This window comes from Sus scrofa, chromosome 13 (genome assembly GCF_000003025.6).
Source record: "Sus scrofa isolate TJ Tabasco breed Duroc chromosome 13, Sscrofa11.1, whole genome shotgun sequence".
Lineage (NCBI taxonomy): Eukaryota > Metazoa > Chordata > Mammalia > Artiodactyla > Suidae > Sus > Sus scrofa.
Genome location: NC_010455.5, coordinates 100,244,612 through 100,259,496, shown reverse-complemented (window position 1 = coordinate 100,259,496; position 14,885 = coordinate 100,244,612). Strand labels below are relative to the sequence as shown.

The 14,885-nt window shown below is 38.4% G+C and overlaps 1 protein-coding gene across 2 annotated transcripts in view; it reads left to right on the top strand.

Moving 5' to 3' along the window:
* KPNA4 (karyopherin subunit alpha 4) overlaps nt 6,420-14,885 on the top strand; it is a 67,997-nt gene continuing 59,531 nt past the window's right edge. Inside the window, exons 1-2 of one of the 2 annotated variants that reach the window (XM_021069736.1) lie at nt 6,496-6,793; nt 7,363-7,850. Coding sequence is in view for 1 of the 2 variants with exons in the window: in XM_021069735.1 (XP_020925394.1) it covers nt 6,725-6,793 (69 nt within the window). In the remaining variant the exon portion in view is untranslated. Of the gene's footprint in view, nt 6,794-7,362; nt 7,851-14,885 lie in introns of both variants that reach the window. The other variant, XM_021069735.1, reaches the window with a different exon arrangement.

Below are 14,885 nucleotides of genomic sequence, written 5' to 3'. Positions count from 1 at the left end.
CTAACTCAGTTCCTGGGGCATAGTGGCAAAAGATAAGAAATGTGCTCTTCCTGACCAAAGTTGTAAATCCAAATATTTTCCTCATACAGATACTGCCACATTTTGTCACAAGGTTCTACAACATTCATATAAGTACTTTATAGATTAAGTAAGTCTTTGTGGGCTAACATGAACACCTACCCACTAGTCATGACCAAGCTCCTATGCCCACATTTCAAAGAACTAATCAAATTTTTGAAATACCACCCATTTGTAAGTCACTGTACTTACAAATTTGTTATTAACACAAAATTTTTAAATTGAAGAGGGATAGTGACCTTCCTAGCTTCACTGATATCAAGTTTGCAAACTGTGTTCTGCTTAACACTGTCTCAGAGTTCCTCCAAATCCCCACCAAGTTAAAACATTAGAGCAAAGAAACTTTTTTTTAAAAGGAATACTTACTAACATCTAGATCTAGAGAACTCTCTGAGAAATACTGTTCTGAGTCACATAACCAGCCTCCTTGACTTTTTGGCTTAAGTGGCTTCTTCTGTGGTACTTAATTTTTAAAAATTAAAAATGAAGAGTATATATCTTTTCATTTTTCTAATATTTAGGCCCAAATAAAAAGCAAATGAAAAAAGTTTAGAAAATCTATGGATGTTTGCCTGGTGGCAATACAAACAGATATCAACCAATAATCAATATTTGTACATATGAATTATAAGTATTTTCCCAATTACTAAAAACTAAGCTTAAACAAAACAAAACAAAACCTAGGTTTTGCACAGCAAAGGAAACCATTAAAAAAAAAAAAAAGACAACCTAAGGAATGGTAGAAAATAGTTTCAAGTAATGCAACTGACAAGAGTTTAATCTCTAAAATATACAAACAACTTATACAAGTCAATAGCAAAAAAAAAAAAAAAACAAAACACAACAACCCAACTGAAAAGTGGGCAAAAGACCTCAATAGACATTTCTCCAAAGAAGATATACAGATGGCCAACAGGCACATGAAAAAATGCTCAACATCAGTAATTATTAGAGAAATGCAAATCAAGATGACAATGAGGTACCACCTCACACCAGTCAGAATGGCCATTATTGACAAGTCAACAAATAACAAATGCTGGATAGGGTGTAGAGAAAAGGGTACCCTCCTACACTGTTCGTAGGAATGTAAATTGGTACAACCACTATGGAAAACAGTATGGAGGTGCCTCAAAAAACTAAATATACAACTACCATATGACCCAACAATCCCACTCTTGGGCATATATCCTGACAAATGTCTATTGCCAGCACTATTCACAATAGCCAAGACATGGAAACAACCTAAATGTCCAACAACAGATGAATGGACTAAGATGTGGTATATATACACAATGGACTACTACTCAGCCATAAAAAAGAACAAAATAACGCCATTTGCAGCAACATGGATGGAATTAGAAACTCTCATACTGAATGAAGTTAAGTCAGAAAGAGGAAGACAAATACCATAATCACTTTTATCTGGAATCTAATATATGCCACAAATGAACCTATCTATAGAAAAAAAAAAAAAAAAAACCTCATGGGCTAAAGAACAGACTTGTGGTTGCCGAGGGGGAGGGAGTGGGATGGACTGGGAGTTTGGGGTTAATAGATGCAAACTATTGCATTTGGAGTGGAGTGGATAAGCAATGAGATCCTGCTGTATAGCACAGGGAACTATATCTAGTCAATTATGATGGAACATGATGGAGGATAATGTGAGAAAAAATATATATATGTGTGTGTTTGACTGGGTCACTTTACTGTATAGTAGAAATTGAGAGAAGACTGTAAGCCAGCTATACTAGAAAAAATAAAAAATCATTAAAAAAAACCACCTAGGTTAAAGAAAAACTGATGGCTTATCACAATGAAACTAATATCAACAGCAAGACTTTTTAAAAATTTTTATTTTTTAAATTGAAGATTATTGGAGCATAATTGATTTACAATGTTGTCTTAGTTTCAGTTTTACAGCAACATGAATCAGTTATACATATACATATGTCCATTCCTTTTCAGATTCTTTTCCCATATAGATCACAGCAGAGAACTGAGTAGATTTCCCTGTGCTTTGCAGTAAGTCCTTGTTACTCATGCATCCATATATAGTAGGGGGTATACAGCAATCCCAACCTCCTATTTTATACCTCCCGACATTTTCCCTTTAGTAACTATAAGTTTGGGTTCGAAATCTTTTTTTTTTCTTTGGTCTTTTTGCCATTTCTAGGGCCGCTCCCACGGCATATGGAGGTTCCCAGGCTAGGGGTCCAATCGGAGCCACAGTAACACGGGATCCGAGCCGCGTCTGCAACCTACACCACAGCTCACAGCAATGCCGGATCCTCAACCCACTGAGCAAGGCCAGGGACCGAACCCGCAACCTCATGGTTCCTAGTCAGATTCGGTTACCACTGAGCCACGACGGGAACTCCCTGGATTTGAAATCTTTGAGTCCTATTCTGTTTTTTTACCAAGTTCCCCATATTATTCTTCAGTAGATACCACATATTAGTCAACTCACATGATATTTGCCTTTTTCTGTCTTAGTATGATAATTTCTAGGTCCATACATGAAACTCCAAAAGGCATTATCATTATTAATTTTTTTGGCTGCACTCACAGCATATGGCAGTTCCCCAGCAAGGGATCAAATCCGGACCACAACTGTGACCTATGCCATAGCTGTGGCAACCCTGGATCCTTAACCCACTGTGCCAGGCCAGGGATGGAACCCACACGTCAGCAGTGACCTAAGTCACTGCAGAGACAATGCTGGATCCTTAACTCACTGTGCCACAGTAGGAACTCTGAACTGGCATTATTTCATTCTTTTCATGGCTGAGTAATATTCCATTGCATATATGTACCACATCTTCTTTACCCATTCCTTTTTTTTTTTTTTTTTTGGCCACACCTGAGGCATGTGGAAGTTCCCAGACCAGGGAAACCATACCACAGCACTGACCCAAACCACTGCAGTGATACCAGATCCTTAATCCATGTGCCAAAAGAGAACTCCCTATCCATTCCTCTGTCAAAGAACATTTAGTTTGCTTCCATGCCTTGGCTATCGTAAACAGTGCTGCAATAAACATTTGGGGTGTATGTAACTTTTTGAATTATAGTTTTCTCTGGATAGATGCCCAGGAGAGGGATTGCTGGATCATATAATTAGTTTTTAAAGGAATCTTCATACTGTTCTCCATAGTGACTCACCAATTTACAGTCCCACCAACAGTGTAGTTGGGTTCCCTTTTCTCCACACCCCATCCAGCATTTACTGTTTGCAGACTTTTTGATGATAGCCATTCTGACTGGTGTGAGGTAATACCTCATAATTTTGAGTTGAATTTCTCTAATAATTAGTGATGTTGAGCACCTTTTCATGTGTTTTTTGGCCATCTGTTAGTATCAACAGCTAGCCTTTTAATCTCTTACCTTTCAAGGACTTTACTCAAAGTAAGAAGTAATTTTTTCAAGGTTCTTCAAAAGTTTAAAAAGTTCTGGCAATAAAGAGGAATGAACAAAGTCCCCCAATACCTGATCAATTCTGTTTTCCTAATGAAAGTATATTAACAAAGGTCCAATGTTTTTTCTCTCTCAAAAAAACCCAACACTCTAACTATAAAAAAACACCAATTGAATTTTAGTGAAGATTTAGCAACATAATATTTAGCATAAAAGTTCTTGTTTCAGCAAATACTGCCTAGAATTTTGCTCAAGAAACCATACATAATTCTCCAAACAGTAACAGAAGCTCTAAGGTACATATTCTAGATTAAAGAGCGATTCCACAATCTTCAATTCAATGTATGTATCATGAGAATATTCCAAACTGTTTAAATGATATAATTATCAATTTAATTATTTTCGATATTACATTTGATCAACTAAAACCTGTATAAAGCTTCACAAACCCTCTCACAAATCTCTGCTGCAGAACAGAAAAAATTCCTTTAGTCAGAAAGTGACTTCCAAGAGGAGAATTTCATGACATATTGAAAGCTTGTTTCTTCATAATATTCTAGTCTTTCCTTATACCAAAGTAGTAACAAGTCAGGATATTAAGTTACCTGACACCAAACATCCAATCTGAAAACAGACCTCAGATGTAATTTTATTGTGTTTGGTTATGAGTATATTTCATATACACAAAAACCATTTGTTAAAGTCTATGTTGAAGTAGCATTTTACTGTTTCCTTAGTTCAGCATATTCAACTTCTTAAACTTCCTAACTATACTTAGAGATACCATCTTGCCAATTAGATTGCCAATCTGCATTTAGATCTATTACCAACTCCAGGAAAAAATATTCTACTCCTTTTATAAATTATGTATCTTCTATCTGGGAAGAACTAGAAGTACAGACATTCACATGTAAAATGAGTGGCAATGGGTAATGATAATTTCAAATGAAAAATTTAGGCTAGCAAACACTTCCTAAGCATTATAATAATTTGTATTAGAAAAGTGTGTCACAGCTAATTTTAAACATGTGGGGGGGAGGGGTGTGCCCTGAAACCTATGTCTGATCTACTCCCTGAACTTTAACCCTGGAATGAGCATGAATTCAAACTAAGAATTCTTAAAAGGAACCCAGTGTAGATTAGAAACGGTTAACAACTCAATCACCTTTTCAATCAAGAAGTGTTAGCTTGTTTTTAACTTCTGGAACATACACTCTCCACAGATTTAAGTCCTGCCTTTGACAGTCACTGAGTTACACGTGCCAAGACCTAGGTGCCAGATATACAGAGAACAAAATAAATATGGTCCTTAACTTCAGAGAGATCACTGTCTAAAGGAGAGAGACTTCAGATAGTAAACAAATTTTAAAAAAGCAAAATTACAAGTTGTGGTTATTTACTGTTTGTATTGCATCTGTCTTAGTAGACAACTGTGATCACACCCTAGTACTACAGGATTCTGAATTGAATTTTCTTATCCTAAACCCATTCTGAAAACAATTCTACAATGTGCAATGTTACTTCAATTAAATGATTCTTTGGAGAATAAAGATTTGCAATGAACAACGTTTTAAACTTAAAATCTTAGCATTGAATTTACATTCAAGTTAACCTTCAGTGTCAATTATTTCCAGGTACAGCTTCTGTTTGCCTAGGCAGCGGAAAGTACACAAAGAATTGAGAATTTTAAAGGTATTATTCTCATTTTAAACGCTTTATCGCCAAACTTTCTACTACAAAAAAAAAAAAAAAGAGAGAGAGAAAAAGAAAAAATCGTATGGAAGTGGGAGCGAAGGGGGCGAGGTTGTAAAAGTTCTCAAAGGACTTTAAATCAGGGTCGCCTCTCCCTATCTAGCCAAATTTAAACACACCCAAGTCTTCTAAACGTCCTCAATCCCAGCCCTGCTTTCCTTCTGACCTCAGTTACTGCTGACTTCTTCACATTTCCCTGTACATCTGAGGCGCTATCAATTGTACTTAAATATATTTCTAACCCATTTTCTCTCCTTCTTTAAAATATGGTATTATGTTCTTTTACAGCTTGTGTTATTTCTGCCTCTGATAATAACACTCCTGGTAAAGATGTATATCTTTCGAACTCATCTCCTTTCTCAACAGAAGTACAATATTACATTTTCTCTGTCAGGTACCACAGTCCTTGCCTTCCATAAGTTAGTACATTGTGGCCAGGGAGCTCCTTTAACTTTCGAAGACAAAATATCTAGGAGGTGGTACACCAAAGGATCATCAGAACGTTCCAAGTTCTCACCTGTTGAGGGAACTTGATTAGAGGGCATGAATCACATTTGTCTAAAGCGTCCTTTCACCCAATGTCCCTCCCGCTTTCCGCTGCGCCTCGCAAAGGCACGTCACTTTGGTCAGTCCAGGCCCCGCGGCTGGGCCCCCAGAAAGCAGGGACCCACTGCCAGGGTATGGAGCTCGGCCAAAAGGAGCGGAGGAGTCCGGACCCGGGATGGAGCCGAAGCGCAGATTGCACTTACTCTAAAGTCAGCAGAACGCGCAAAGAATGTCCTGGAAGAGAAGGTGCACCGAAAAGAACGTACTTTAACTCGGCTTCGACCCCGGACCCCAGACGTCTGGGGCGGGCTCTACAAACAAAAAGCAAACCAACTCTTTCCTGCGAGTCCCCTTCGCCTTCCCGCCTCCCTTCAACCTTTCCAATTCTCTTTCGGTTCCTTCCCCTAACCTCCGGAGGCACGTGGTCCCTCCGAGCTCTGCCCCCGCCGCACCCCTCCCTTCCTGGCCCGGCCCCCCGGCCCCTTCCTCCCAGAGTCGCCCGCTTCCCCTTTCCGTTCTCTCTTCCGCCCCCGCTCTCCATCGTTCTTTCTGATTGGTCGAGCGCACCGGGGTCTGGTTGGCCAATCGGCAAGCTGGGCTGGCGGTGATGGGCGTGGCCGCGGCGCCGGGGCCCTCAGATCGAGGCTGCCTCCCCCTCTCAGCCGGCAGCACATTCCGCCGCCGTTGCCGCCGCCCGGCCCCGCAGTTGTCTTCTCCCGAGCTGCTGTCGCGCAAGGGTTAGGGCTTGGGGGGGGGGACGGGCGGGAGAGGAGGAGAAGGCCGCTGCGGAGGCAGGTGTGAGGAGGAAGGAAGCGGCGGCGAGGCGAGCACAGCAGCTAAGGCGGCGGCCCGGTTCCTGGGAGTGTCGGTGCGGCGTGGTGGTTGGGGCGGATCCCGCGGGGCCCGGGCGGGGGAAGGAGTCACCGGCCCGGCCATGGCGGACAGCGAGAAACTGGACAACCAACGGCTCAAAAATTTCAAGAACAAAGGCCGCGACTTGGAGGTAAACTCGGGGGCGCAGGAGGGGTGGGGGCCGTGGGCCTCGGGTCGTCTCCGCTGGGACTCGGAGTATAGGGAGTAGGGGCGGGAGCCGCTGCCGGGCCGCGGGGGAATGGCGCTGGGGGCCGGCCAGTCCGTGACGCCTGTGCTAACGCGCCGGGAAGTTTGTCTAGGGCCTGGTCCACCTCTGCCGGCGAGCGAGGTGTGCCGGGGTACGGCCGGCGCGGCCTAGGCCTGCCCCACGGAGCCGGCCCGGCGCGAGTGCGAGGGGCTAGGCAGCGCGACTGGGAGGCCGGGTGCGGCGAGTGCGGAGGAGGCGTGCGTGTGCGGCGCTGCCCGGGCAGGGCTGCGGCCCCTACCCCGGTAGCGGCGGAGATTCCGGTTTTCGCTCCCGCACCGACGTCTGGCGCAGGGGGAAGGAGGGCGGTGGGAGGTGGGAGATCGGGCGTGTGGCGACCAAGTGGGGCTCGGAACTTCCTCAGCGAGGTCCGAGTCGTCTCCACTTAAAGGCATTTTTTCTGGTCTTCCCGACTCCCGCTTTACCCCTGCCTCCCTCCAATATCCAAACTACAGGAGTCAACTTCTCCGTTGAAAAAAACACCCCCGGCGTGAGAGGCCATCCTGGTGATGCTAACAGTGCCTTCCAGCGGCCTGTGTTTTACTGTGGATATAGTTGATTCAAGATGTGGCTCACGGTGTGCCCTCTTCTAGGCAGAGGATACCCCTTATTTCAGCTTGTTCACAAATCTCTTTACCCCCTCCTGAGAGACCAGCAGCTGCATTCTTACTCATAAAGTCCAAAGGGTTATACAAAGCTGTCATCCTCTAGTCTACAGTATCCTTTCCCTCCACCTGCAGGTGGTGGTAGTGGGGGATGGGTGGGCTGTGGAATGGCACCATCACATTTTTATTATTTTAAAAGGATGAAAAAAAACCCTTCATTATCTTAGGTAACAGCTGCTCCTGAGGTTCTTAGGCTACAGAAGGTGTGCAGGTTAAACACACACACAAATCACAGATTTTTGATAGAAGACTTCTTCCCTTCAGTTTTAAGAGTCTAGGTAAATACATTTTTTTGATATTTCCATTCTCTTCTGAATCAAGAGTTTAACTTTTAAGAGAAAGTGTCAAGTAGTATTTTTTTATATTGTTTCTTTGTACTTTTTTATACTGAGATCTTGAAATTCCCATCATCTGTTTGTGAACTCTGAGCATTTGCTTGACTGAGGAACTATTTGGGGGGCTCTCCATAAAGCTATTCACTCTCTAAGGTAGCTAGTGCTGTTTTAGTGGGTTTCCTAGTTTGAAGGATTATATAAGTATCTGGTTGATTCTGTGATTGTTCTAAGGTTAACATAAGACAATTTTTATACTCTCTTTTTTAATGAAAAAAATGTTAACATTTTTGTTGAGGTCATTCACGTGCCAGAGAAATCGCCATTTAAATGTAGAACTTGTGATCTTCAGTAAGTTTACCTAGTTGTGTGATGATCTGATGAAGAAAATTTTAAACTAATACGGATATTTAAAAAGAGGGGGGAATTACAAATTACAAAACCCCCGAAAAATAAATGCCACAATGTTACAAAATCCATAAAAATAGCAATTAATGTGTGATAAATCCTTCTCATCCCACCCACCCCCACCCCTACATTTCTGGCTGCATTTTTTTTTTTTTTTTTTAAACAGCTTCATTGAGATCTAATTCACATACCATACAGTTCACCCATTTGAAGTGGCTTCTGGAGTTTTCACATAGTTGTGCAACCATCAGCACAATCAGTCTCAGAACATTTTCATCACCCCAGAAAGACAACCAAACTCACTAGCAGTCACTCTCTGTCTTTTCAGATTTGCCTGTTCTGGGTATTTCGTATAAATGGAGTTACACAATAGGTGACTGGCTTCTTTTAGGTGGCATAATGTTTTCAAGGTTCGTAACACATTGTAACAAGAATGTTTATTAGTGCTTCATTCCTTTTTATAGATGAATATTCTAGTGTATGGATATACTGTATTTTGTTTATCCATTCCTTAGTTGATGGACATTTGCATTGTTTCCACTTTTTACAGTTATGCATGGTGCTGCTCTCTGAACATTTATCTCCACATTTTTGTGTGGACCTATGTTTTCATTTCTTTTTGGTTATGTACTAGGAATAGAATTATTAGGAATGTAATTACTGGCTCATGAATTATTTTATGTATAACTTTTTATGGGGCTGCCAAACTTTTCGGGTGATCCTTATTTTTTAAATTAATGTTTCCTTTTACTGTGTATCTCTTACTGCTTTAGTCAAAATAAGAATTAAGTGCTGATCCTGTATTAGAACAATATTATATATTTTTTAATACCTGTAAATAATACAGTAGATGGGGGGTTTTGAGGAGCTTATTGTGCCTTGTGGGCATCCTTTGGTGACTTTGATAATCCTATGTGTACATTACGAATATGAATGTTTTCACATTTTCATCTAAGGAAATGGAATATGACTTTAATAGAAAGTCATACTTTCTTATTTGTGATTTATTTGAAGTCAGACATGCCTGTAATGAGATAGAAACATCTTTTATTATCCTTAGAGAACACTAGAATGATCTGTTTTATATGTTTATTACATATACGCCTATGTCTCTCAAAACACACTAATTTTGCCCATTTCCTCCTCAGAATATGGTTTATATGTTGTGCTACAAGAAATTCTAAGAAAATACTGCTTTTTGATTTATGTCTTACAGTGACATGTTTCATTGGAAGGTCTTGAAATATGGACCAGTGCTGTCCAATGAATTTTATTTAAACAAATATGTCCAGAATACCATTGCAACATGTAATCAATGTAAAAAAATCTAATGAACTATTTCATGTTTTTCTTTCATACAAGACTTCAAAATCTGATCTGTATTTTACACTTAAAACATGTCTTGGTTTGGACTGGCTTCATTTCAGGTGCTTAATAGCTGTGTGTTCCTAGTCACTACCTTATTGGACAGCACTGATAGGATAGCATATAGAGTGAGGTAATTGTAGTATTTTTTGGTTTGATCTAACATTGTTTGATTCCAAATTATGAAGACTACAGAGTCCTAGAATTTAGTTTAATCTAATCTCTTTGTGTGTGACCTTGGAAGAATCAGTCTTATGGCTTTTTCTTTAAAACTGGAGGTGCTTGACATCTGCTTCATGGGTATTGTGAAGATTAATAAGTTAATGTTAGGACGATGCTTGGTGATTCTCTGAGCATTTTATCACATTCTCCTTTTCTGTTTAGGGAGAGGAAGGGGACAATAGGATTCAGTGGAATTTATTCTTTTACTCCCTTATTTGTGGTTGGTTCTTTGTTTTTTTCTCTGTGTGCATATGTAACTTATGCTGAATTTAAAATTAATGGGGAACATTTTTAATATAGAGATATGTAGTTGCTCATTGAAGGGCAGTTTGGGCACAGGAAATTAGTGACCCTTCTAAAGTCAGTTTCTGAGTATTAGAGTTGAAACTGATTCCATAGCATTCATTCCTGTATTTCATTTTACCATTCTGGCTCTTCTAAAATATGGTCATGCTAATAACTTCTTGAAAAATAAAAGCTTTAAAGAAGGCATATGTCAGTAGCCATTTAAAATAGCATAAAAACTCTGGAGTTCCCTTGTGGCACAGTGGGTTCAGGATTTGGCATTGTCACTCCTGGCACCGATTCAATCCCTGGCCTGGGAACTTCCACATGCCATGGACAGGGCCATACAAAAATCGATGAATGAATGAATCAATTAATTAACATAGAAACTGTCAGATGATATTCAAGGTGTGGCTTGTTTTGCATGGTATGGTAGAGGATCATCATTATTAGTTTGAGATGGTAACCGTAAAGAGGGTATGCACAGTACAACACAGGAAATAGGTAATGACCAAATTTCAAATACAAAAATGTGTCAGAGTAAAGCAAATTAAGTGCATTTAGATTATGTTTTAAAGTAGAGGGGGAATTCTCTTGTAGACTTTCTGATAAACCTGCATAGTTTTTATAGAAGTTTTGAGATTATCTGTTTTTGAATACAGCTTAAGTTATATTAGAAAAATAATTAGATCTTATAAAAAAAACTACTTTAAGAAGAACACCCTGAAAGTAAAAGAATAGTAAAATACTGCATAATTGAAAACTTGTGATTGTCCACCCAACATAAAATATGAAGTCACTTTGAACTTTGAAAAAATTAGTTGCTTGGTTGGGAAGAGTTTAATAAATTGATCAGCTCTTTTGTTGTTTAGAAGTGGCCTTGGTGATTTGCTAAACTGTACAGAGTGAAAGGCATTGTTGAGCTATTAAGTCTTGTTAACTTTTAGAGACTGACCTCTCTCATCACAAATCTTGGAACATATTTACTGTACTTAAAATAACTGCTGTCTAATTTTTCATATAATAGTCCAAGCATGTGACAATATGAAATATCTGATAGAAATAAAGTTGGAAATTAAATAATTGTTTTTGTGTTTCCTGTCAGCTTTCCTTATTTATAAAGCAACCAGTTTCAGAATTGCTTAATTGATAATTTTCTTAGTGATAACAAGATGTCCTTGTTTTTCATAGAGACTAATATGTCAAATGTGAATAAAACAAGATTGAGAAGAGTGGTAGGAATAATCTACCTTTAAAAGAATGAAACTAGAAAAAAATGTGTAAAATGTGTAGGAAATTTTTAAACATTAATCTCTTATACCTGATAGTGGTTGTGAGTCTTTAAAATATTTTAAAACGTTTGCTAGAGCAGCATTTGTCTACTTGAGGCCTATAATAATGAAATGAGAGCTTGTCAAATCTAACCTTGAATGATGATTGTGGTGTTCACTAGATTAGTTTTGGAACAGAGAAATCTGACTGAAGGGAATTAACTTCTTTGAGCATGTAGCATTTATGCTTTTAATTGAATTCTTATTTCTCTTAATCTTATAAGTAGGAATTACTCATTGTATAAAGAAAAAATTCTAGAGTTTAGTGACCCAATAGCATAACCATTCAAGGGAATGGTTTTAACTCAGGTGTGTCAAACTTAAGTCTGTACTATTTGTACTATACCATATTACCTCCCTTTAACTTCTTTCAGCCTTAATACAGATCTCAAAGTTGATTAAAAGGTTATATGTGAAAGTACCTAGCATAGTCCATGGGGTATGATAGGTATTCAGTGTTTCTCTTTTTTACGAGAGAAATTTTTGGGAATTGTATATCATTTGTGAACTTTAAACTAGAAGTACACAGTCTATTTTCCATGCTTTCCTTTTAGGTTTAGTAAAAGACAAGGATGAGGGAGACTCCCTTCTTCTACAAATAAAGTGAAAATCTTTATATTGACACCTACCAGAAAGTGCAATGTATATGTGCTTGTAATGGCCTTAGTTCAGAAGTTTTCAGAGCTTTGGGGCTAAAGACCCATTTATGTAGTTAAAATAAGGACCCTTTTTAGGAGTTCCCGTCATGGCTCAGTGGAAACGAGTCCAACTAGAACCATGAGGTTGCAGGTTTGATCCCTGGCCTGGCTCAGTGGGTTAAGGATCCCACATTGCCTTGGGCTGTGGTGTAGGTTGCAGAAGCAGCTCAGATCTGGTGTTGCTGTGGCTGTGGCATAGGCCAGCAGCTGTAGCTTTGATTGGACTCGTAGCCTGGGAACCTCCATGTGCCGTGGGTACAGCCCTAAAAAAAAGGCAAAAACAGCAACAAAAAAACAACTTTTTTTGGAGGTTTTTATCAGTAACAATTTTACCACTTTAGAAGTTAAAAGATTTTTTTTAAATATTAACTCATAAAAGTAATATTAAAACTATTTTATATAAACACAGATTTCAAACCAAAGATAACTTATTTTCCAAAATCCAGAATTTTGGTGGGAAGAATGCTTGTGTTTAACATTTGAGGGGGGGTGGTCTCTTTAATGTTTGGCTCAAGGAAAGATAGCTGAATTCCCATATCTTTTGCAACATACCATATGGGTTGAAGTGTATGAAGAATATCCAACTTCATACAGTAGGCATTTGAAAAAGGGAGGAACATTTCATAGCCTTTTCAGATAATTATGGACATTATTCTTTGATATACCATATCCCACCATATATATTCAAACTTCACAAATAGTAATTTCTTGAAAGTTGCAATGTGGAATCTGAAGCCAGTTAGTAAACTTCTCCTATTCTGTTACATTAGATCCATTGGTCTGTCTTGCATTTGGACAGGCCTGATTTTGTAACATCATGTGTTGGTCATTTGGAAAATTTTAGTTCACTAATTTATGTAGATCTTCCAAATGGTTCCACATTTTATTATACAATGAGAATTCACAATTATTGGCATCACCGTGTAGTTCTTAGAAAAATCTTGAATATTGGGAATCTGTCAGGCTCACAGTGGTAGATAAAAGTTTTCCCAAATTCTTATTTTCACTTGAAAACTCAAAATTTTATCATTAGCAACAAATAACAGTAAGTTGTTTTCCTTGAAACCATAAGCTCACTTTGCTCATTTTTGTGAAAAACATCTGCCATAATTTGTCAGTTGTTCTTTCAAGTAAAATGATGTTCCATGAAAAAAGGGGCTAGTTCAATTAGCAACTCTCAATCATGCAAATACTTCTAAGACAGTCATCCAACTGCAGAAGTGGGTATGCTGTAGAAATGGTTTATGTGTAATCCCTATTTTATCACGAAATTTTAGAAAAGGCGGGTTTTAAATACAAGTAATAACTTTTTTTACTGTTTCATCAAAGACATTCTTAAGTCAGCATGCTTTTTTTTTAAACCGAAATGCAGTAACTACTAACACAGCTTGTGCTAGTGCCTTAATACATGCTAAAGCACCAACAGTTTTACCCACTGCAGTGCAAATGTTACCATAATATAATATATATACATATATTAGTAGTAATATTAAGAAAATTGTTTTGACTTTGTGGACCCCTCTGAAAAGGTCTCTGTGTCCCCACAGGAACCCATTGATCACACTCTGAGAACCACTGTCTTTGTTTGCTTCTGACAGGTGATTGTCACTTTTAATTAATACCAGGCTCTTTAAAGGCTTTATAGTATCACAGTTAAGCAACATGGACTGTGGAGTCACACCTGAATTTGAACTCTAGTTCCTCCATTTAATAGTTGTGGAGGTTAACTTTCTCTCTCTAAACTATTTAAATGCTTAATAGTGACTGGTATATAGTACATGCAGAGTGAATTGGTGGCTTTTTATTTCTACCAACTTGCTTAATTATACATCAAATCCAGATAACCCTATGTGTTCCCTGTCAGAATAACATTTTCTTTGCAATTTCTTTTGTACCACTGTACACCATAATTCGGATCACATCCCATGAATTGGAGAAGGCTTCTTTCTCCCTTCATTAGCACTCAAGTGTAAAAGCCTATTTTCTCACCAAATTGTTACAGAATTACTAATCTCTGAGTTCATTTCTTTAATCCAGTTTTTTTTTTCTAATCCAGTTTTGTAAATTAGTATTATGTAGATTTTGTAACTGTTTTGCCAGAAGACTGTAAATTTAACCAGAAAATAGCTCTAATTCACACTATTTGGTACCCGTAATGAAAAATGGTTTAAGGTCATAGACATTTGCTGGTAGTACAAGATTAGCCTGATTATATAAAATGCTAAACTGTTTCCTATTACTGTTTATTTACTACGGGACAAACTTTGATTAGCTATCACTTTACTCTAAATTTAATTTACATTCAGCTTAAATTACATTTTCAATTATGGTGTATTTGGACAAAACTGAAATTTCGTTAAATTTTTATTAACAAAAGTCAGAATCCTAAGATAATGTGATGTTTGATAATTTGGTGACAGATATTTTTAATATTAGAAAGCAAATCATGTTCTGTCTCAGTTTCCAGTTCTTTAAGTGAAAGCTTTAGTTATCCAGTATCTACTTTTTTTTTAAAGATTTTTATTTTTTCTATTATTTACAGTGTAATATCAATTTCTGCTGTACAGCAAAGTGACCCAGTCATACACATATATATTTATATACATACACATGCACACACTCTTTTTCTCACATTATCCTCCATCATGTTACATTACAAGTGACTAGATATC